The 23,943-nt window shown below is 42.8% G+C and overlaps 1 protein-coding gene across 17 annotated transcripts in view; it reads left to right on the forward strand.

Annotated features, from left to right (window-relative positions):
• Window positions 1-23,943, forward strand: part of STXBP5 (syntaxin binding protein 5) — a 1,512,194-nt gene that overhangs the window by 1,070,058 nt on the left and 418,193 nt on the right. For 10 of the 17 annotated variants that reach the window (XM_078649248.1, XM_078649254.1, XM_078649252.1 and 7 more), the window contains one exon: window positions 6,473-6,538. In XM_078649248.1, coding sequence (XP_078505374.1) covers window positions 6,473-6,538 — 66 coding nt within the window. The remainder of the gene's footprint in view (window positions 1-6,472; window positions 6,539-23,943) is intronic. The other 7 variants (XM_078649249.1, XM_078649255.1, XM_078649253.1 and 4 more) reach the window with 1 other exon arrangement.

Below are 23,943 nucleotides of genomic sequence, written 5' to 3' on the forward strand. Positions count from 1 at the left end.
TTCATCCTGAATATTTTTTTCGTTTTCTTCTTTTCATGGTGTTATTTCCCTTTTATGCACAGTTAAGTACCAGTTATTAATTTAGGTTACATTAACCTCCAAATGGCAACGAAACTCCAGGTTTACTGTGCACAGGTTTGCGGGTGATTTTCAGCTCAATCAAATAAGGACTCAATTACCCACAATGCTGTTTGACTGTCCTGCAATGCTTTACTGGGTTTTGATGTAGATGACGGTAAAACCACATTTCTTCATCATAAACTGAGTGCAAATTATGCTTTTCAATGGACACTTCCGTACCTCAGTTTCGATGTGCAGAAAATAGTTCCACTACCACTGGGCAGCATTCGTCTTTCAAGGACTCTGCCTTGAGTATGCCGGCTTAGGAAACAGTTCCTCTGCAGATCCTGGTTGCTTCGGGTTCAATCACTCGGTTTGAGGCGGGCCTCATCCAGTGGCCCTTCTGTCAATCCCTTCGTTCCTGTGCCTTTTGCAGCTGGGGGGCACTCTTTACCAAGCTCCTCGCTTCCATTTCACCTCCTGACAATGAGAGTGCCTCTCCCTTGCGGATCGGGGCCCGTGTTGAAGTGTGTCAGACACTTCTCGAAATCCAAAAAAGGAAACGTGCTTCGTCTGTCACGTAATCCAGGCCACACCAGCATTACTTAAAAGTATTCTTTATTTAAAAAAGATTCATGGGCATGACGCGTTTCGAGTCTGGGACTCTTTATCAAATGCCAAGTTGCTGCAAAGTCAGTGGGTTTGTTAGGATTTAAATAACGTGACTCTTGAACATCAAGGAAGGACTCAGTCCATTACTCCCAGGTTAAAGGGACAGTTCATCCTGAATATTTTTTTCGTTTTCTTCTTTTCATGGTGTTATTTCCCTTTTATGCACAGTTAAGTACCAGTTATTAATTTAGGTTACATTAACCTCCAAATGGCAACGAAACTCCAGGTTTACTGTGCACAGGTTTGCGGGTGATTTTCAGCACAATCAAAACGGGACTCAATTACCCACAATGCTGTTTGACTGTCCTGCAATGCTTTACTGGGTTTTGATGTAGATGACGGTAAAACCACATTTCTTCATCATAAACTGAGTGCAAGTTATGCTTTTCAATGGACACTTCCGTACCTTCAGTATATATATATATATATATATATATATATATATATATATATATATATATATATATATATATATATATATATATATATATATATATATATATATATATATTAATTCAAGAAAATGCTTAGCAGCCGCCAAGCTCCGCTTCCCTCGAGCCTCTTACCGAGGGCGGTTCGTGTGTAGGTAGCGAGCCTCACATCAATTCAATTCCTGACATTCTCCTTCCAGGTCAGTAAACACACGAACTCCTCTGCTGAAGAAATGCTTTTTAATGCAGATTAAACGCAACGGACAACTCTACGCGTTTCAGGAGCTCACCTCCCTTGCTCACGAGTAAAAGTGTTTGTGTTCACAAAAAAAGTATTTAAAGAAACATGTGACTTGTTAACAAAATAAAATAATCATAGAAAGCAGACTGACGCTGCAACATAAACAGTGATTCGATACTAATGTGGAAAATAACCTTACTGCTATTATTTCAGCCCTTTCATATCCCTTGCATACTCTGTGGAATACATATGAGTTTAACCACCCTTATTATTTGAAAGATTGTGATTTAACCGTTTTATACATAAAAGGAAAAAATCGAATTACACATTCTATTTTTTGTGGCTTGTTGCTCGCCAGTTCCTTAATAAATCATATGACATCGTGCCTCGAGTCATTTTGCCCACTGGGGCAAAATGACTCGAGGCACGATGTCATATGATTTATTAAGGAACTGGCGAGCAACAAGCCACAAAAAATAGAATGTGTAATTCGATTTTTTCCTTTTATGTATAAAACGGTTAAATCACAATCTTTCAAATAATAAGGGTGGTTAAACTCATATGTATTCCACAGAGTATGCAAGGGATATGAAAGGGCTGAAATAATAGCAGTAAGGTTATTTTCCACATTAGTATCGAATCACTGTTTATGTTGCAGCGTCAGTCTGCTTTCTATGATTATTTTATTTTGTTAACAAGTCACATGTTTCTTTAAATACTTTTTTTGTGAACACAAACACTTTTACTCGTGAGCAAGGGAGGTGAGCTCCTGAAACGCGTAGAGTTGTCCGTTGCGTTTAATCTGCATTAAAAAGCATTTCTTCAGCAGAGGAGTTCGTGTGTTTACTGACCTGGAAGGAGAATGTCAGGAATTGAATTGATATATATATATATATATATATATATATATATATATATATAGATAGATAGATAGATAGATATATATATAGATGTATAGATAGATAGATATATATAGATGTATAGATAGATATAGATAGATAGATAGATAGATAGATATAGATATAGATATAGATATAGATATATATATATAGATAGATAGATAGATCGTTTTTTTTTAGATCTCCCAGCCACAACTCGCCATTAATCAACTGTCCCCAACCAACACAGTTGCCTAGAAAGCATCTCTATTGCAACTTTTGACACACAGCTTCCCGTCTTTATATATATATATATATATATATATATATATATATATATATATATATATATATATACACTCTTCTGAGCACACTAGAGTCTGCCGTAGTCGCGCCCCCATGGCAAGTAATTGACGTCTGCGCGTTGCCAACGCACTACGCCGCTTGCTTCGAAGCTCAGAAAGGCACGATTCCCATGCGACCCAAGCTCTCCCAGAAAGCAATGCTCCTCTGCCTCCCGCGTTTTTCAAATGCCACCAGCATGTGGCAGGCTCGCCTCGCAAGGAAAAACAAATCTCTCTAATTTATTTTTTATCAAATTTCTACAGAACCCTGCAAATACCAAAACAATAAGAACACAAAAAACCAGATTCCCGTAAATTGGGAATTTTAACAAACTAACTCAATACCTATATACTTTTTTTTTTTTAAAACAAATTTCTATAATTTTCAGTTACTTAATTTGCATTCAAAATAAAACAACATACAGAATTATTAATAGTAAGAATAAGTGCTAGCAGATACTTAAGTGACTGGAGCAGCGAATAAAAGAGGAAGATGTCTGCTGTGTTCCGGCTCATATGGACTGTGGTGATGTTCAAATTCTGGATTTTTGGGTGTGCTTAAAAAATGCTTTAAAGTGCTGCAGTTTGGAGTGGCAATAAAACGTTATGCATAATGCTAGCCTCCGGGCTTGACATGAAATCTTGTCTGAACATGGCGCTACATCCATTTGATTTTTGAATCAGTTAGTGGCTCGCAGGTTAACACAGTTCAATATTAGAAATGTTATGACAATGTGGCCAGAGCAGACAAATTGTTACAGAGAATGAAAGATGTCCTAGCTATTGTGAAGCACAGTTTCAATTCTGTTAGGGACATGAAGGCTTGGACTATGCCTTTCTTACTTCCATTTATTAGCTTGGCAACCTAACAACAATTTAAACTATATAAAATACAGGCGGAGGACTACAACTCCCATGAGTACAAGCACAATGTCAAACGTCAACCACTCACATGGCTCTATTACCACAAAAAGACATTGCCAAGGAATTTCTAAGGAAGGCTTTTCTTCTTGCAGAAAACCAAGATTTGAGATTCCCATCACTGGTAGTGCTTTTTATGTTCAGCACATACAAATTACAGAACAGCATCTAAACGGGTCCAACAGAAGTTATGAAACCATCTTACTTTACATTGAAAAGAAATCATTATAGCATATTACGAAACATACAACCCATAGCATCTGCAATATGTGCAGTTAGTAAAGAATACATTATTATTCCAAACGGAGTTAAACAAATCCACGTATAAGGGTGCGAAGGATGATATTGTCTCCTCTTGTGTGGGATAAACCTTGCGTCTGTGTAGAATTGAAACTTTCCTTCACAATAACTAGACATTTTTTCATGCTATGTCAAGACTGAAGGCTTGTATTATAATTGTGTTAAACCATTTTCATCACAGGCTTAAAGTAGTACTTTTTAAAAGCTGAATCTATCAACCAGTTAGCTGCCATCAAAATATCCTACAGAGATACCCTCACTGAAAATGCCTAAGAGGTAGGAGGCTATAGCTCCCCTGGCTGAATGCATGCCAATGGAAGAGTTGTTGATGCCTGCTTCATCCATCACCCAGCAGGGACACCTAGCTATTATGGAGGGGAACAGGTTTAAAAGGCTTCTTAACCCCTTCGACGCTAATGACAAAGCCAGCTTGTCATGGGCGTTACCTGCGCTACGCGGATGACGAGCTGGCTTTGTCATAAACAGCGCGATTTTCAAAAATCAGCGCACAGCGGGGAAAACGCGGTATCGCGGTAGCGGTTAAGCTAAATCAGCAACTGTCTGGTACGTGCAGGTTTGGCATCCTCTATCAATGTCTCACTATCTTTAAGACACCTAACCATTTAAAGCTTAGAGTGAATCGGGAAATATGCTTAATTGACCATTCTGATATTGGTCTTTGTGTTCTGTGACACTGTAAAGGTAACCCCATCCAGGGTAAAAAGCCTGGAGGATACATCCACTGCCCTCACATACAAGACTCCTTTACATGAGTCTGCAAAAAGCTTTGACCTCATCCTGCCAAAGGAGCTGATGTTCCAGATGGAGTGTCCATTTTTAAAACATTGGAGCACGACGCTCTACCTCTTGTGAGAGAGTGCTCAGCGAATGATTCTGCAAGCCGTTCTAAGCAGCTGATGTGCAACCCTCTTTCTAGGTCGGACTAAGGAAGCTTCTTGTCCCTACTTTGTCAGTTACTTCAGGGATCCTCACTTATTTGATCCAGTGGTTTTAGTCAGACACTTTTTATGGTCTTTATTGTCTTTTAGTCTTTTGAATGTTACACTACTCAAGTTTAGTAATGTCTTATTGTTCGCCACTATATCAGTCTTTCCTGGAAAAGAGTTGTCAATCATACGTGGTATTTTTGAGTTAATTTGTAATTTCCTAAAAGGGATCACACCTCCTTTCTCTGATTAGGTTATGTTTGCTGTCCAATTTGGTTCTAAGTTACTAGGATTTTTTTATATTGTTTCTTGTGGAGGTCCAGGAAGTGGGCAAGTATCGTTCTCATAGATTTGTGTCTTTCCTTCAAGGACCAATTAACGTTCTGTAAAATCTTGTTTCTAAGGCGAGACCTGAGTAGGGAACCTGTTTGACAGATTTCTCATTCTGCATAGCAGCTTTCTCCTCAGCAGTGCAAGAAGTTCTAATGTTTTTATCCCTGTTTTCTACGTAGTCTTAAGTGTCTTTCAGTTGCTCAGTTTGTATTTTTAGAAGCACTATTCCTTGCCACCATTTATTACATTCTTTTTTCTTCCTCTCCTGGTGTGACTTACCATGCTGCGGTTTCAATGTTTAAAAGTGTTTTAACTGTTTTAGTAACATTCCATTTATTTCAACATTTGTACACTAACGATACGTTTACCGTTTAAGTTCGCGCACTTTGAATCTATAGGTTCAAGACCTGTTTTGCCATTTTGAGCAGCTCTGCCCAGAGCTCCAGACCTCTCACCATCAGAAAGGCAACAGAACAAGCTTGGTTAGCTGCTGTGCAGGCCGAGGCAACTATGGTTTTCCAAGAGCTAAAAAATTGTGATTTATTTCTCATTCTTACCCTTTTGTAATTGAAGCATTCTTTCGGTCAAGAGGAGAGGCTTGCCTCTTATTGGCATAACGGGGATTTATCAAATAGTTTCTCTTCTACTTCTCTGGAACTTTGAATTGCCGAATAGGCCTGAATACTTACAAACCGCTAATGATTGTAGAGAATAAGCATGGAAGTAATGTTTCTCTTTCCTGATAAAAACTATAGCGATTCGGTGAAGGTGCGTGGCGCAGTTTAAACCATAACTCAGTAAACTTACCTTTGCATGTAAATTTAAAGAATGATCGCATTTTGCTATCAGAAATAGTCTCACCAAGGCACTTCTTATGAGAACTCAGTCTGAACAACTAGGATTCATAATCTCCAATCATTAGGTTTTTGCTTCATATCTATAGAACCTATGAAACCAAAATGAGCCGTCACATGGCTTGCAAAGCGATGTGCTCATGCCACGTTGGGTGCCTATTTCACCATATTTCTAATGCGATTATTTTTAATCCATCACTGATGTCTTTAATGACACCATGGCAGAGTGGTGGTAGTCTCTTTTTTGTTTCTTTGTAGCTGAATTAGATTAAATGCTACCTGGAGAATCGTCTGCTTGTTTTTTTTTCAGTTTTAATAATCACGAGGTTGCTGAATTTTTCAAAAAACACTTTTAATAATAAAATTGCGTGCAGTATTTTTCCTATATAAACATTTATGAGACGTTATACCATGAGTGAATTGTAATTGAGGTCTCACCTTTGCAATGTGGATTCATTTTGAATTATTCTGCTGTGATTTCTACTTCCCAGCAGGTCTTTGTGATATCAACGAAACCACTACGACGTCAGAGGAACGGTGCAAGTCTCCCACTTCAGGTAATAGGACGACATTCATATTATGACAGCCTGTTTTGGTGAACTGAATGCAGCATCGTTTTTGTGCGGTGTACCAAGTATCTTTAATGCTATTTGACTTTGTTGTCCTCTAACCTTTGGTTTGAGTCTATGTACTTTAAATCTGGAGTAAAAAACACTACCCGAGTGCTGCAAATATTTATTGCTTATAGGTTATTTATAATAAACATTTATTGGTTACAGGCTTTAATGCTCGGCCGAATTTTACAATGTACATCTGATAGACTTCTAGCATCAGATTCTTTATCTTAGAATTATCCCCAGGCGCCAGACTGGATCCGGAAATCTTGTGAGCACTACCCCTGCGTGGTGGTAGTGATGTGCGTGGTGCATATATTGTCGCCACCCTAGTATGTAGACTTCAGTTGTTTTCTTTCTGCGCCACTCAGCGCAGATCCGGTGAAGAGCTATCCACAGTCACTTTTTGACGGACCTCTTTTTTTTTTTTACCCTTTGAGACTTTGTCTCTTGGGGTGGGGGATGTCCACGAGCCCTATGAGGCCTGTCTCCGGCAATTGTGTGTGATGGATGCACACCTTGTATGTCTCAGGTGACTTGAGCGCGACCATTCCAAGACCTGTGTCAGTTGTTGAGGGAGCGGTCTCTGAATCTCATTGCTTGTCTCGCCATTCACCCCAAGACCATGAGGGAGCTCTCTCTGAAGCTAATTGCCGCTTGACGTGTTATGCCGCAACGGTCTGTTGGTCGCGGAGCCACTCCAAGGGCTCGTTGTCGCACTCAAAGTCATCTAGGCATTTGAGTAAGTCCCACAAGCACAAAAAGAACAAGAACTTGAAGATGTCTTTGACTTCAACCTGTCCGTCAAAGTCATCCAAAGAGAAGAGAGAGCGTTGGCATTCGAGGCCTAGCTCCATGGTTCAGCATGCGCCTGGCTGCCAGCGCCCCCCTGAGTTTCCAGGAGCGATCACTGCCCAACTTCGTGAATTTTATGACTCTATGCACCTCATATTTGAGCAACATGTTTCTGCTGGAGCCCCTTTGGGCTCTGGTGGTGCCCCTACTGCCAGGGATTCACCCCTTGCGCCAGGCTGGCCCTTTGGATCCATGGACGAATGCGAACCACCACCGGTCATGCCACCTTGACCTCTCTGGTGCTGGCCCCTCTGCCTACGTCACCGGCATAACAGCCCCCATATACATCCCCAACTCTGACACGGAGCTGGATTGGCACAACTGGAGGCTCCTTTTGTGGCCACGGAAGGGGCGTCCAACCATGTCTCTACCTGGGTTTCCAACCATGTCTCTACCTATCCAGCCACCATGGCACACACGCTTCCCAGTCCCTGCGTGACCAAGTTCACAATACCAACAGATCTCGTGGGTAAGAAAGCCAGCCAGAGGTCGGGCCAGTCCACCCCTACCTGGCAGCCTCCAAGCCTCTTTAGAATACCCTCCGACCAACATGGGTATCCAGTGGGAGCTAGGATACGCCATCACCTGCCCCACTGGAGGTTGATAACATCCGACCACTGTGTTCTCCAGATTGTCCAAAGAGGTTACTGCCTCCCTTTTGTGACTACCCCTCCTCCCATGTCACCCATTTGCGGCACCCACCTCCAGACTACGGCAGACCTGCTGCACTTGCTTGGGTTCACTATCAATGTGCTGAAGTCGCATCTGATCCCTTCTCAGGTGCCTCCTTTCATCTAAGCTGTTCTGGACTGTGCAGTTTTGAGCTTATCCTACCGATCAGCGAGTCCAGGATATTCGAGCTATGATAACAATATTTCAGCCTCTATCCTGGGTTTCAGTGAGACTGACTCTGAGGCTGCTGGGCCTCATGACCTCCTCCATCCTGCTAATGATGCATGCCAATTGGCATATGCAGGCTCTACAGTGGGCCCTGAAGTTCCAGTGGGCGCAGCCTCAGGGGAATTTCTCAGACATGGTCCAGATCTCTGAAAGCACTGCAAAACATCTGCAGTGGTGGCTAATGGACCGCAATTTTGTCACCAGCAGACTCCTAACCCTTTCCCAAGCAGATATGACAGTAGTAACAGATGTGTCACTCCTGGGTTAAGGCGGCCATTTCGGAAAAGTAGAGATCAGAGGACTCTGGTCTCTGGCGGGAATCCCTCTCCACATCAACCTGTTAGAGCTCAGTGCAATCTGATTGGCATTGAAAGCATTTCTACCCTTCATTAATGGAAGCCTAGTGCAGATGTTCACAGACTACACCACCGCCATGTGGTACTGCAACAAACAGTGCCTCTGGACATGGCTGGAACATCAGGGAATTTTCCTTGTGGTTCAACACTTGGCGGGCCCTCTAAACACCAGAGCGGAAAAACTCAGCCGAAGATGCCTAGCAGATCACGAATGGCATCCCCAACCAGAGATGATGCAAGGGCTGTTTCAGCAGTGGGAAGAGCCTTGGGTAGGTCTGTTCACCACCGCAGAGAATGTGCAATTTCAGCAGTTGTAGAGTTTCCAAGGCAGCTCTCGCTTGGAGATCCTTTTTATCTTGAGTGAAGCGTTGGCCTCCTGTATGCCTTTCCACCAATGCCAATTCTGCCTACAGTTCTCAAGAAAATCGGGAACGACCGTGCACAAGTCATCCTTGTGGCTCCTCACTGGACTTGGAAAGTCAGGTGTCCTGAGCTTTTGAGCATGTTCATCAGTCCTCTGATCAGGCTGCCCCTTCTGGAGAACCTGTCAATGCTCCTCCTTCATGCGTGGACATTGAGCCGCAGCAGTTGATAACTTTTGAACTTCCGCCTAAAGTCTGTGATGTAATTTGGGCTGCTAGGCATCTCTCTACCAAGATGGTATACACCTGCCATTTGGTAGAGTTTGTGGCATGATGTGCAGAAAAACAGGTTGACCCCGTATCCTCTCCCCTTTCACAGGTTCTTTTGTTTATTCTTTCTCTAGGAGGCAGGGCTCTGCTTTGGGCACCTTAAAAGGCTATCTTTCTACCATCTCTTCTTTTTTGCGGTTGCCAGATCAACCATTCCTATTCAAGTCCCCTATTGTATATAGGTTTCTGAAAGGTATCCAAAACCTGTTCCCACCTTCGCCCTTCATCATGGCTCAGTAGGATCTAAATTTAGTCTTAAACTTTCCCATGTGTGCTCCCTTTGAGCCGTTCCACAGCTTCCCTAGCAGGCGCCTTGCTATAAAAATGACATTTCTAATGGCAATAACATCTGCCCGGGTGAGGCAGTAAGCACCAGGCTTTGTCATCTCAGCCTCTGTATCTTAACATCTACCCAGACAAGCTGGTTTTCCGGACTAGAGCTTCCTTCCTGCCAAAGGTAGTTACTCCCTTTTATGAAGGACAGTCTATGACCCGTCTAAGAAAGCAGAGCGACTCCATGGTCTAGACCCAAAAAGAGCACTGTTGTTCTACCTTGACCACACTAAAGAGTTCCTGGTGGATGACCAACTCTTAGTGGGATATGTAGGAGCCCAGAAAACTAAGGTGGTACAGAAACAGACCATCTAATGATGGATCGTTCTCTGTATCAAAATCTGCTACTCATTGTCCAGAAAACAACCCCCCTGAGGGCTTTTGTGCTTCTTCCACCAGATCCAATACCAGTGCTTTAGCAGGCGGAGTCCCAGTCCTGGACATCTGCCAGGCAGCAACGTGGGCATCTCTGCACACCTTTACCAAGCACTACTGCCTGGACTGTAGGGTACGCAGAGATGGGCATTTTGCCTGTTCGATCCTGCAGGACTTCTTAGTGTTAAATAGTTCTGCAGACACACCTCCGGGGAGTATTGATTGGGTATCCATTCTAAGGTACGGAATCTGCAGCTAGAAGTCTCTATCAGATGAACTAGTCACTTACCTTCAGTAACGCCTTATCTGGTAGAGACTCTATCTAGCCGCAGGTTCCTTACTGACTTACCCATCCCCCCCACTCTGTGAATGATTATTAGACTCCGGGATGTTACATTTCAGAACCCTACCCATCAGTGGTCAGTACTCTTCGTGACTTTGCGCTTCTGGCGTGGAAAGTCACAAAAAGAAACTGATGTCAGCACCTAGTGTGCGACGCCTACATAGCACCGCGCATATCTCTTCTGGTATGGCCGACGAATTCACGCAGAGCTGAACGACTCCACCTATCGGCTCGCTGGGGCACTGCTCACGAAAAAGTTCTGGATCCAGTCTTACATCTGGGGATAATACTGAGGTAAGAAATCTGCAGCTAGATAGTCTCTACCAGATATGGCGTTAATGAAGGTAAGTAACTAGTTCGACTTTTGTAAAAAGGTAGTTTGGGTTCTGAGGCAGGGTATGCTAAGGCTCTGGGAAGTCTCAAGAATAAGAAGATATGTAGACTCATTGAAATACTAAGAGCGTTGTTAAGACATGTACTGTACATTGCCAAGAGGTTTTTGATTTTATTTATTTATTTTTGCTGCAATTTCTTTCTCATTTCCCCAGAAATAGTATGAGCTTTGGAAGTGATGATATTTATTTGCTAATGGACGTTATGTGTGATTATATTTTTCTGAAGTTGGATGCATTTTATTGAAATGTATTTTCAGAAGGATACTTCTTACAGCATATTACTTACCTATAGACTATCTCCCAGGTGCCAGAATGGATCTGGACGTTTTCTCAGCGGTGCTCCTGCACACCTCGAAGTAGTGCCCGGTGGCTCTGATTTGGCTTTTTTCACCCTGGAAGTATACATAACGGAGCAACATATAATGGCCACAAGTGCCGACATCAGTTCCTTTCTTTCTGTGCATTTGAACCCGGATCTGGAGTTTAAATCCATTTTTCGTTAGTTTTTGATGTATTCCAGCTCAAATCCAGTTAGCAAGGGAGCAATCTCCCCACCTAAAACTACAGTGCTCAAACCATGCTGTCACTGTCGGAAACAGATGTCAGTAATGGAACCAAACAAAGGTTTCCTTTGGTGTCTGGGCTGGGCACAGTTCTTAAGTTGTGCAGTGAGTGTGCCTTCACGCACCCAAAGGTAATCCAGGACCGTGATGAAAACCTGTACTTACTAAACATCAAAAGAAGTCACTGGCCTCATGTAAGTCCCTTTCCTCGTCAAGGGTGCAGTTCTGCTCCTGCTCTTGAGGTCGGACCTGAGACAGATCTTTTTGTTTGAAATCAACAGGTAGGTTGAAGTCCAAGTCAAAGATGAAACCTAAGAAGGCGAAGCAGGACTCGACCCCATTGCGAGGGCGTCAAGTTTCCAATCAGTCTTGCTCATGAGCCCACTTGAGCCTATTCCACAATGCATCCCGATGTACCCTGAGTTCCCGGGGGACCATTGACAACACTGTGGCAAGTCCAGCCTTAAGGAGGGCATGCTGTGTATTTTTAGCACTCTTCACGATCCCTTGAATGCATCCTTTGAGCTGCAAGGATCTGCAGGTGCCTCCAGTCGGGTTACCACAAGCAAATCCATCCACAGTGCTGTCTGTGCTTCTAGAACCAGTGTTGGGATTCGGGACCAACTCCGGTGCCGACTTCCGTTTAAGCTCCGAGACCTGCCTGGTCCCTCTTTCATCAGCGCGAATTCAGACACCCCAAGCACTGAAGCGGTGTCCGGTACTGACTCCACTGTGCTACCTAGAGCTGAATTCATCTCAGCCACGAATGTGGACTTGCCATGACTCCTCTCCTGCACACTTGGTTCCTGTACATCCTGATTGTGACACTATACTGCCACTACCAAGGAGCCGTCCTCAGAGGCTTTATCATCTCTTTGGATCTGATTCAGACCAGAGTTTACCTTGCAAAAATAACAGGTGCTGATGGGGGATGATTTAATGTCCCATGTCGATGGATCTCAAGAAATATAGTCAACTTGATACTTTACCTTATACAAGGTTGATTTTCCCCATTGTGACCCTAACAGAGGATAGTGCTTCTGTTGTGATGATTTGATGTGCTGCTGAGTTCCTGGACCAACAACTGCCTTCTGTTGAGGTTAAAATAAACATGCTTACTGAAGTTGTATAGCCTGGGCCTGCTTCCTCTCAAGCTTTACTCCCATTCCACAAAGACATAAATGGTACTGTGATGGGTAACTGGTCTAACGCTTGCTGTTGCCCACTGGTGAATAGGCAGGTAGCCAGATGCACAGACCGACACCAAGCGGCCTTGAATTATGCCGTATCCCACTCATAGTAGGTGGGCCAGGCTTCCATCAGCAAGGTGAATCCTAATTAATTTTCTATGAACCCTCAACCCTGCTTCTCCAGACCTGGAGTAAAAGAAGATTGAGGCGTTCAGGAAACAAATGTTCTCTTCGGCAAACCTGACCTTGAGGTCAACCCATACGGTTTGCCGACCTGCTGATACATGCACGCCCTCTGGGACATGTCTAGCAAGATCTTGCTAGTGGTTCTGGGAGTCCGCTTCAGCCGAGTCCTATAAGCAAAACGTAAAAAAAAAGAAAAGGTGGCAGGGTAAAAATGTATTTAGAAATATATAAATGCTGCAAATTCATGGGGCAAAAATTGTTTTTAAAAAATATGTGCAGGCTCCTGTGCTTGTTTTCAAAATGGCCCCCGGGTGGGCCAGGTCCCTGGGGCATTTTATATAAAAAAAAATTAGGGGGCGCATGGAGCCCCCCTCCTAAGGTTCTTAGAGACCTGGGAACCACCCCAGCCCCCCTAGAACCACCACCTCCCTGGGGCCAAATATTTTCTAAAATAATTGAAGAGGGGCCGTGGGGCTCCCAGGCTATATTTGGTCCCGGGGACCACCACCTCCCCTGGGACAGGCCTGTGCTCAGAGAAGGAGGGGGGCCACGGAGCCCCCCTCCTGGATCATATATGGCCCTGGGAAGCGACACCCCTGTGGGCTAGCCCCTGCCATGTCCCAGGGTGCCCACCACCGGGACATAGCGGTTTACTCTGACTTGGCAGAAGCTTTGACAGCTTTCGTCAAGTCAGAGCAAACTTGAACTCCTCTGTCAGCAAGTGAGAGCTGTGAAATCGCTCCCGCTTTTTGCCTGTTTATCTGCCGCTGTGAAAAGATCAGTTGTCATTTGAAGTGTCATCAGTGATATCTTCAGTGATGTCACTGACCATGTCATGAGTGATGTAATATGTGGGGTTACAAGCAGTACATTGCGAGGGCTTAAGTTACAGTTAGCCAAAATAACTAAAACTGCTGAAAAGCTATGGTTTTGTATGAATGAAATGTGAGCTTAACTATAACATTCCTGCAACCTTTAGTTTAGTGAATTTCTAAGGTTTTTTTTGTAAATTGTAAATTGTAAAAATTGATACTTGTATAGCGCACTACTCACCCGCAAGGGTCTCAAGGCGCTTGTACGAATACCGCTGTGGAACCCATCCTGGCCTTCCCTGTGAGGTGTCCACTCCTGGGCACCCCCAAGGTGGAGGCCAGGCATCCTTAGCGTTGTGGGGGCCGTTGTGGAGATTAGGCAAGCTATTGCCCAGAGTTGCAGAATGGGACTCCATGATTGGAATAGGCACCGAGGCGAGAATTATCAGGTCCGTGGAATTTTTTTTTTTGAGTTCAAGACCCGCCGAGGCGGGGAATTGAACCCTGGTCCCGGGCTAGACCTCTGCATCAGGGTCTGCCGCTCTAACCATTGAGCCACACTTAATTCTATTTCTTAACTAGAACGTCCCTGTAACCTTTGTTTTTTCATTGAATATATATTTTGAGTCTGGCGTAACAGAAGGGGACTATCCAAATGCAAAACAATGTTCCCCCTAGCAAAAAGAGCTGGGATTGCTATTTTAGATTCAGTTTGCACAGGAACAGAAATAATGGGTGTGGTAAAAAAAACTTCTCCTTTAGCATTGCTCTACCACCCGATATGCTTTGTTTGTGTGCGCTGATTTTCAACCTCTTCGTGCACCTAAATTGATCTTAGATACACAAGGAAAGTTATTTTGGAGCTGAACGACTACAAACCGATTCACAGTATCCGATTTTGTGTAATGTTGCACTGGAAAAAACTTTTGCAAAAGCACATTTTTCGTGTTAGAAGATTTAGTAATTAGGCAAAAGAGAGCATTCATAGGGAGGTGACATTGCAGCTGTATGTAATAAAGTCCCTTGCAAAAGTGGAATAGACAAAAAAGCTTTTTTGCAAAGATGTCGAGATACATTTCACCTATAAATATTAAGTAAGATGAATGTTTTGGCCACAATTTAACATTTTCTTTAACTCCTGCTACTAACTCCAGCCTTAACCATAACACCATAAATTCTCCTATCCCTTACGCTACCCTTACTTTAAACTTAACTGTAATGTATTAAAGTGTTTACCAATTTGTTTTATTTTTAACTGTTCATATGTAAATAAGTACAAACGACATTTTTGTTGTTTATTATAAAGACACTCATGTAAAGTAAATTAGTAGGAAACGTCATTTATTTACCTGATATTTATGCAGCTCACTTTTTGTTTACCACCTCATTTGTACTATGATCCATACGTGCAAAATGCAGAGAGCACACAAAACCCCCTAAGTTTACGGGTATTCACTACAGTTTTTCATGACGTTTTATTCCTTCATGGATAAGAATGCAAAGCTCCTTTTGTTATGAGCAGGGGAAAGTACGTGTCCTGGGTGAAATAAAGGAGGGGACCATTCGTGTATTGATTAGAGCTATGGGAGATCTTCGTGGGAAAAAACAGAGCCTGCGGTTGCACTTTACAGTACTCTTTCTAAATTCACCTATGTACAACTGATGGAAATAAAGCACGCATAAACAATGAGCAGGTGAGTGTGGCGACTCACTGTTGCAGATTTCAGGACCAATCCCAGCATGCTTTGAGAATCCACAGGAAGTCGGAAATCTTTTCCAAACATTGTAGTGGTGCTACCGTAGTGATTTGTATACTGTTCCCCTGTGAATGAGAATGTTCACGTTACTGAGTGGGAGATTATATTGTACAGTAGTGGATCCCAAGCTTAAGGGCGCCTGTATAAAAGGCAAGTGTACCGATTTCGACCATGATTTCTGAAATTGAGATTAATATGTTGCGTTCTGAATGTATACACGCAGAGGCCTTAGCCAGGGTTAGTTGAGATAAAAAAAATTGGGCCAGGCACTCAAAAAAAAAAAAAAAAGCCCAAATTTGCAGATTGCGCCTTTTTTCAAAACACTGCATCAGTGAGTGGAGGGGGGGGGGTCTTTAAAAGAGGCATATTTTCTAAATTTCACTCAGACAAAAACAAATGCAGATGCTGCCAGGACTCTGTGCACGTATTACTTCACACCTGTGAACCACACCTGAATATAAGTGAGGCCACTTATCTCAGTCTGCAAACATTAATGACACATTAATTAGGACACATCGCCAGCATGTAAAAGGGAGGTAATAGAATCCCATCTGCACCCTGGAAAGGTCGCTCGGGCCCCCGCTGGGCCGCTTGCGACATATGAACAGCACAGACACAGCCCAAATCAGCAACCACGCTGCCCAAAAAAGTGTCCCACAACTGCAACTCTGATACCGGCCCATTGCCCGAGTGCCTGCCTTACCAACCCGACCCTCTTAGCTCCTCTAGATTGTTGTGTCCATAGTCCATACTAATTTGTGGAGAGTGCGTATCTTATCAGGCAGCGCTCAGATCTGAACATCTTCCTTCGGGCAGACATTTCTTTAACTTTGTTTCGGAGGTTATAGGAGGTAAGCAGTTTTAAGGCCTCTGCTTAAGGCTACACCACTAGGGGCTGGTAAACGGTAGGCTGCATCAGACCTGTTGTTATCCAACCCTTCAAGGGAATATTCTATTGAAAATAGTTTTAACATACAGTTACTCTGCCGAATACGGCTCTAAGAGTAGTATTTCAACGTAGTATAGAAGGTAATTTCCGATATTTTTCTTAAGGGGAATCGGCGCCTCAGCTATTTTATGACGGGGATTTGGTTACCGTCTCTACTTGGGGTATAACATTTAATTGAAAATGGAGGATCTGAGAGTGTTTCATGTATAATGGTATGTATTGTAACACATTCAGTAACATTGTTTATTTGTTATACTTTACAATTAGTTACACACCATTATACTATCTTTAAATGTTACTAACTAAAAGTATACCCTACTTACAAGACCAGAAGATACAATGGACTTTTGTGTTCCCAAGCGGAGATGTGACATGGCATTTCTGACTCGGCAGTTACTGTGCACCCAGGTCATGACATGTGTGTCAATGGGGCATTCTCTTCTCTACACTTACAGACATTAACACTATTCATTCTTTTGCTGTCAAGATTCCAAATAGGTTTAAATGTTTGCCAATGCTACTTTTTGATCTACCTCTATTGTAAATCCCACTGAACCCCATACTTACTGTCATACCTTTCTGCCTCTTACTGCTGCTGATGTTAATATAAATCCTTCGTTTTGATAACATCAATTGCTTATGCATGCAGCAGTCTTCTGGCGGCTCTTCTGAAAGCTATTTCTACAGCCGCCTCAATCTTCTGGCTCCCATGGTGAATGCATCCTTGTCTCACAGTGCTTCTACAGCACCTGAGAGGTGGCAGTTTCTACAACTGTAAAAATATAAACAATTGATCTAGATGCAGATGATGTGGTAAATTATCAGTGCATTACCATTTGTCAGTCTGTCAGCGGCCTCCTTAAGAAATGTGAAGCTCTTCAGCTTCATCCGCACTTTCTCTCCTCTACTTAGTTCCTATTTGCTAGCTTCAATCCCTGTTTTAGAACTGAGACTCTCCCATTTGCATGATCGATGTGCCCTTTGTTTGCTGAATGAGCAAGACACCTCTTTACCAGTCTTTGCGGGACTCTCATCTCAGTAGCCTTCGCTATGGTGGACTATGCAGGATGCGCGTCTCCCTCTGGGCATTATGCATGGGAATTTCAGAGAAAGCCCTTGATAGATTTTCTTCTTTACTTTCTGGATATGCTTAATATGTTCAGTTGATGTTTTCTAGTCAGCTTTAATTTGCATACCCATTGTGGTACCTCAGAGTTTGATCCTGAAACTCTTGCGTTGCCAACATTTGTATGAAACACATGGGACTGAGGACACTCGTGTCTCCCTTCTGCAACACTACGATGACACTCTTATTCAGTGATCAATATCTCATTTCATTCAAAAATGAATCCTACAAAATAGAATTCCTGACTGAGATATTTTGCTGCAGATTCCTAACCCTATGAATGGTCCTATAAGGCTTCAGACTGGTCCAGTAAAAGATCTCCCCAGCAATGATTATTCAGTGGTGCCACGCAGCTCCACCAACGTGTCTACAGATATGGCATTGCTGGATTATTAGGGAAAACCAGTGCTCTGTTGTCACTTTCTGTTTTTAAAGTCTCATGAACATTGTCTGAGCTCTCGCGGTGTCTCACCAAGATATTACTCCGCTTTCAACAGCAACTAGGTCAAATGTCTCTGCAAGAAAATGGCCCTTTCCTATCCCCACCATATTTGTATATGCTTTCAGGAGTTGGACAGGTATGCTGCGGCCTAAGGTGCTTGTACCTCCATGTACCAAAAGGCCATCATGGAGCTGGAGGCAAGGGTATTTTTGACTAAGGCCAGCATTGACACACCTAAGTGGATTCTCAATCTCTCAAAGGTATGTCACTTTTGTAGATAACAGTCTCCGAGGGAGATCTTTCCACAGAAAGCCCAAAAACACCATAGGGAGGGAAAGTCCTCGTATTCCTCAAGGAAGCAGTTTCTTTCTTGTCAGCGTTTGGTGTTTCATTGTTGTTCCCCAATTCCTGAAAATGTATTGACATTGGGCAAAACCTTTATGCCTAAAATGTCAATACCTGAGTTTCAAGGTGCTTCAGCTGACCCCACGCACGTTGAGACATTCCGTCTTGTGATGCCGAACCTTTTTAGGATGGCTCCACAATCCTCTGAGCAACCCTTCATGCAGGAGTGGGTTCTGTTCCGGGGCTAAGGTAATCTGTGTGCACTGACCCCAACAATGCACCTCCACAGTCTCTGGCCATGGATATAAAGTGAGGTTGACACCAGCCAGGGGGCTGTCTTCTGTTATTCAGGCCTTTCTACGGCACTGATCTTTAAGTTGATAGTGACACACTTCACTGAGCCAATTCTGGCATTTGCCATGGACTTAATAGAGGATAAATATCTGTGTGGCAAAGAAAAAGTTCAAGGTAAATTTTAACCATGATCGTTGTGTGAGGGACTCAAAGGTTCACCCACATAGAGGTGATTTTCCATTCAGAGACTAGAGCTGCAGACAGGATGATGACTCAGAAGATGATCATCTGTTGCCACCTTACAATACTGATGCCAGCATTTACATGGACTTACATGTAAGGTTAGATACTTAGCCCTGCTGCCAAGGAGGTCTTTCCTTAAAAACAAGCATTGGAATGTGACAGAGGCCTTGTGTTAGACATTGGTTCCTGGTTGACTAGGGTATAAACCCTGGTCAAGCAGTAACCACAATCCTATTCAGGGTAAGGCACAAGTGCACCCTAAATTAAACTGTGCTTACCATCTGGTAGCTTTGCCCAGAGAAGTCAGGCTTAACCTGGAGGCAATCTGTAAAGTGTTTGTGCAACACCCAGATGCGCGATGTAGCAGCAATGCAAATCATTTGCGCCAGGTCCAGTCCACGCTGCAGTGGTGATGCTTTAGTTGTTCCTGAAGATGCGCTGCTCAGCCAAGGAGATAATGTCGGGGATACATTGCTCAGGAAAGGATGCGTCCGTTCTGCTGGAGAAACACCTTAGGCCCACTACTTAGGGTCCAGGACTTGGATGGCACCATTTGGCTGGACAGATTTACAGATTGTTGAGTCCCGGTGCAGAAGCAGGTAGGTTGCAAGTCTTTTGTGTCCCTGAGACCTCAGATCAGGAGGCCAGCCGGCTAGCCCTTGGAGTCACTCTGGGCTCAAGTGATCCAGGTCCAGTCCCCTCAACCAGGCAAGAGGAGAGCAGGGCAACACAGCAAAGCAGGAGTTAAGCAAAACAGCACTTCAACAGAGAGGCAATCATTTTAGCAGCACAGCAGGCATTCTTCTTGGCAGAGTCTTCACCATTCCAGAAGTGTACCCAAGTGATGGTGCCAGAGTTTCAGTACTTGCTCCAAGTTGTGCCTTTGAAATGGGGCAGACTTTAAGGACTGGCCTTTGAAGCTCACAGAGGTCCTGCCTTTTCCTGTCCTGTCTCAATACTGACTACAGGGGGTTATGCAGCCCTTTGTGTAGGGACGTGACCCAGCCTATTCAGGTGTAAGTGCCAGGAATGCCCATCAAGTCACACCTAAGCTCCAAATGTGTATGGCTGTTGAGGGGGAATACACAAATCCCAGTTGTCACCCACCCTAGACATGTGGTCAGAGACATGCAGCAGGCACCAAATGGCTAAAGTAAGAGAAGGCCAATTTTGTAAAAATGCCATTTTCAGAATTGCATTTTGAAATCTGACTTCACCATAAGTTGTGATTTTAAATTGTGATTCCAGAAACACCAGACTTGAAGGTTTTATCTCTTTCCAATTGGACATTACAATTATAAAACGCAATGAGGTCATCAAAAGTACATGTCCTGGCTTTTTCATACATTACACCCTACCCTCTGGGTTGTCCAGGGCCTACCTTAGGGGTGAATTATATATATATATATATATATATATATATATATATATATATATATATATATATATATATATATATATATATATATATATATATATATATATATATATATATATATATATATATATATATATATATATATATATATATATATATATATATATATATATATATATATATATATATATATATATATATATATATATATATATATATATAGTTTGGGGGTGGTAAAAGGTGCATTTTGCCAGGTCGACATGGCAGTGTACACTTCTCACACAGGTTCTGCAGTGGCAAGCCTTAGACATGGTTAAAGGGCTGCTTGAGTGGGTGGCACAATCATTGCTACAGACCCACTAGTTTCATTTAATGTACAGGCCCTGGGTACAGGGGTACCACATTACTAGGGGCATATAAGTAAATGAAGTATGCCAATTGGGAATCATACCATGTGTAGGGAAGAGAGCACAAGCGCTTTAGCACTGCTTAGCAGTTGTAAAGTGCACAGAACCCTAATACCAGCAAAAATTTGGATAGCAAAATACAGAGAGGGAGGCATAACGTTGTGGGAAGACCAGACTAAGGCTGTCAGGTCTAACACCTTGTAACATATTTTGTCTTCTGTTAAAGTGAAGTCTAACAATTTGACTAAAGCATTCAAATCCTTAACAGATTCTGCAGAACTCTTGTTCCTGTTGAATGAGAGTCTCCTAGAACATAAAATGGCTTATTAGGAGAAACCCCTTTCAGGTTAAGCTTTTGTAGTCACATCTCTAAATGCCATCAACCTGCTTCAAGGAACCCACACTATTTGTCCTCCCACCCATTGCCGTGGAGTCTAGTGCTACCAACGTTGTCTTTAAAATAAAACCTAAATGCTTTTGTTACAGCTCCCCTGATGAGGGAATACAAAAAGCTTGACGGTTTAAGTCACAAAATTTTGCCTCGAGCAGCTGGGCTTTCTCCACACAGATAATCCCACCTCCACTTTAGACCTTATTGTAGCTGGCTAAATGTATGGTTATGGGCCTACCAAAACCTATGAAGAAGTCATTCTCTGACTTAGTGTTTGAAAGCCTAGATGCCTCAAAGCATATCCTGGCTTGTAGCTTTTATTCTGTAGACATCATTCATTGGTCTATGGGTATGGTGGTCATGCTGCGTTGACATGCTTGGTATGTTCCGTCTGGATTTTTAATAGATGTCAAAGCTAGACTAATGGACTTGTCCTTTGATAGTAACTGGCTTTTCAGGGAGGTGGCTGACTTCTCGTTGGAACATTTGAAGGGCTGCATGGCTACTGCTGGCTTTCTAGGCCTGGCTTCTTAAGCACTTCATATCAACAGTTGTAATAGATGTTCTGTGGTTATTGCAGGACTGCACATTCCTTATATTGGCAGGCTCAGCCAGTTCAAACACCATAACAAATGTACCCTTCTTTTTGAGGCAAGTAAAGATGTTGGAGGCATTGTCAGCAGCAGATCCTATAACCACCATTCTTCACAGGCTTGATTGCATCCAAATCTCTCTGATTTCTCCCTCACTGCATCACCTCCTGGTATGATGTATGTCTTCCATTTTATCACTCAGTGAGAGGCGACCACAAGGGACTCATGAGTGCTTCTGTTGATCTGCCTGGGCTTGTCTTTTTCTTCCTATCCTTCTCACCAGACCACCCCTCATCCTTCAAAACATGAACATTGGGCTCACGTCACGATCCTGAAGACGGAAGTCCTTGACTTTCGGGAAAAAGGGGTCACAGAAGTGGTGCTCCTTTAATAGCAGGGCCTGGAATTTCACTCCTTTTACTTCTTGGTACCCAAGAAGGACTGAGACCTGAGGGCTAGATCTCCACCTCTTGATCCTTTTCAGTAGTCAGGACAAGTTCAAGATGCTCTCCCTGACTCAGACCCTAATGGTCTTGAACTTGGGAGACAGGTTGTTTTCCTGTATGCCTATTTCCATCTTTATCTTCCATTACTCCCTGCCCCCAGGCACAGCTTTAAATGTATTGTAGGGTCAAAATATTTTCAGTGTACGGTCCTTCCATTTGAACTGTCAACTGCCTTATGCCTTTTTTCCAAAGTGCTGCTGGTTGTGACAGCTTCACTGTATATGTAAGGAGTCCGTTTATTTCCATACTTGAATAATAGGCTGGTGAAGGTGGAGGATGGGACACTGGTCCAGGAACATTTGCATTGGAAAATAAGTCTTCTCAACGACCTGGGCTTTATGGCCTGTGTCTAGAAGTCTCAATTCAATCCTATACCGAGGCAGATTTTTATGAAGGTGATGTTCAACACAACCCATAAGAAGGCCAGCCCTCCTTGTTAGAGGATTGCAGATGTTCAGTGGTGTTCTAATGTGTCAGTCTCTAGCTCAGATCTCGGTGTTGCAGGCTTTGCCTATTAGGCCGTGTATATTTTGTTGCTACGTCTTACTAAGATTATAGATGAGAGCCCTCTGTTGGTGCTTGGAAGAGCAATGAATGTCATTCCAAGGAAGGTTATGAGCTCAGATGCAGATTTTCCGGTCAGTACAGCAGTCTCTTCGCTGGTGGATGAACCCCTCGAACTTTCTCAGATTTTACCCATTTAGCACCCACAAGCTGAGTCTACCATGGTCATGGTTGCATTCCTGCTGGACTGGGATGTTCATCTGAATGGCAGGAACGACAGAAGGCATTTGTTCTGTGTCAGACCAGTGCCTGCACCTGAATGTGAGTGAGCTATGACCAATCCGTCCTCCCTTTCATATCTGGGAGCAATGTCCAAATTCTTTTAGACAACACCACCACCATCCATTATATCAACAGAGGGGGTGGTGTTGGGTTGTGGACCCTTTGTTGGGAAGCAGGCCCCTGCTGAAGTAGATGAAGCAATAGGAATTCTTCCCTATTGCAGTTCATCTGGTAGGCTCTCTGATTGTGATGGTGGATGTTCTCAGAATACTACAGCTGGAATAATCTGCATTTTACTGCCATTGACTTTATTGCCTCATGCTTGTCATTAAGCTTCTGCAATCGTCTTAGTCACCACTTAGGATGCAGGAAGTTGAGATTTATAAATAGTGACAAAATCGGCATGAACTCTAACACGAGTATTAGACTAACAAAAGGATGTTCTTTGAATAATATATCTAGTTGAATTTGATGTCCATAGTAGTCCCTTATTTGAAAATATTTAGAAAGCAGTTTAGAACTGAACTAAAATTAAACTTAATTTGAACAAAATATTTAAAAGGCATCAGTTTTTAGAGTTTGTAGTAAGACAACTTGAACTGTTGCAGCAAATGTCACAGCACTCCGTACAGTTCTCAAATAAAGAGGTTCTCTCTCCCATGTCCAACCGTCCAAAATGTCCCAATAGTTAGCAAGAAACAAACTGGAGGCAGAAGCACTCCTATGAACATATTGTGGGAAAGAGTCTAATGAAGACCTAAATTAGAACATGAAATCCTGAATGAGAGTCAGAAATCAGAGTTACATTAAATTCAAATCAATAAATGTAGACATTACAAAATACATCTATTTTGAAGAGGGGCATTCTTTAATTCTTTGCGTCCACTTTAAAAAGGCGGTTAAGGGTTTTTCATCCCTAGACATTGTGACTTCTTCAGGGCTGTTAAAAACAAATAAGACAAAACATATCTTTTTAACAGCCTTCAAGAAGTCCCAATGTCTTGGGACAAAACAAGCTGGCTGTGTCTTTAACCATGCTTTTAAAGTTGAAGCAAAGAAATAAAGAATAACACTCTTCAAAATAGATGTTTTTGTGATGTTTATATCAAGTGATTTGAATTTAATGCAACT

This window comes from Lissotriton helveticus, chromosome 6 (genome assembly GCF_964261635.1).
Source record: "Lissotriton helveticus chromosome 6, aLisHel1.1, whole genome shotgun sequence".
NCBI classification, from domain to species: domain Eukaryota; kingdom Metazoa; phylum Chordata; class Amphibia; order Caudata; family Salamandridae; genus Lissotriton; species Lissotriton helveticus.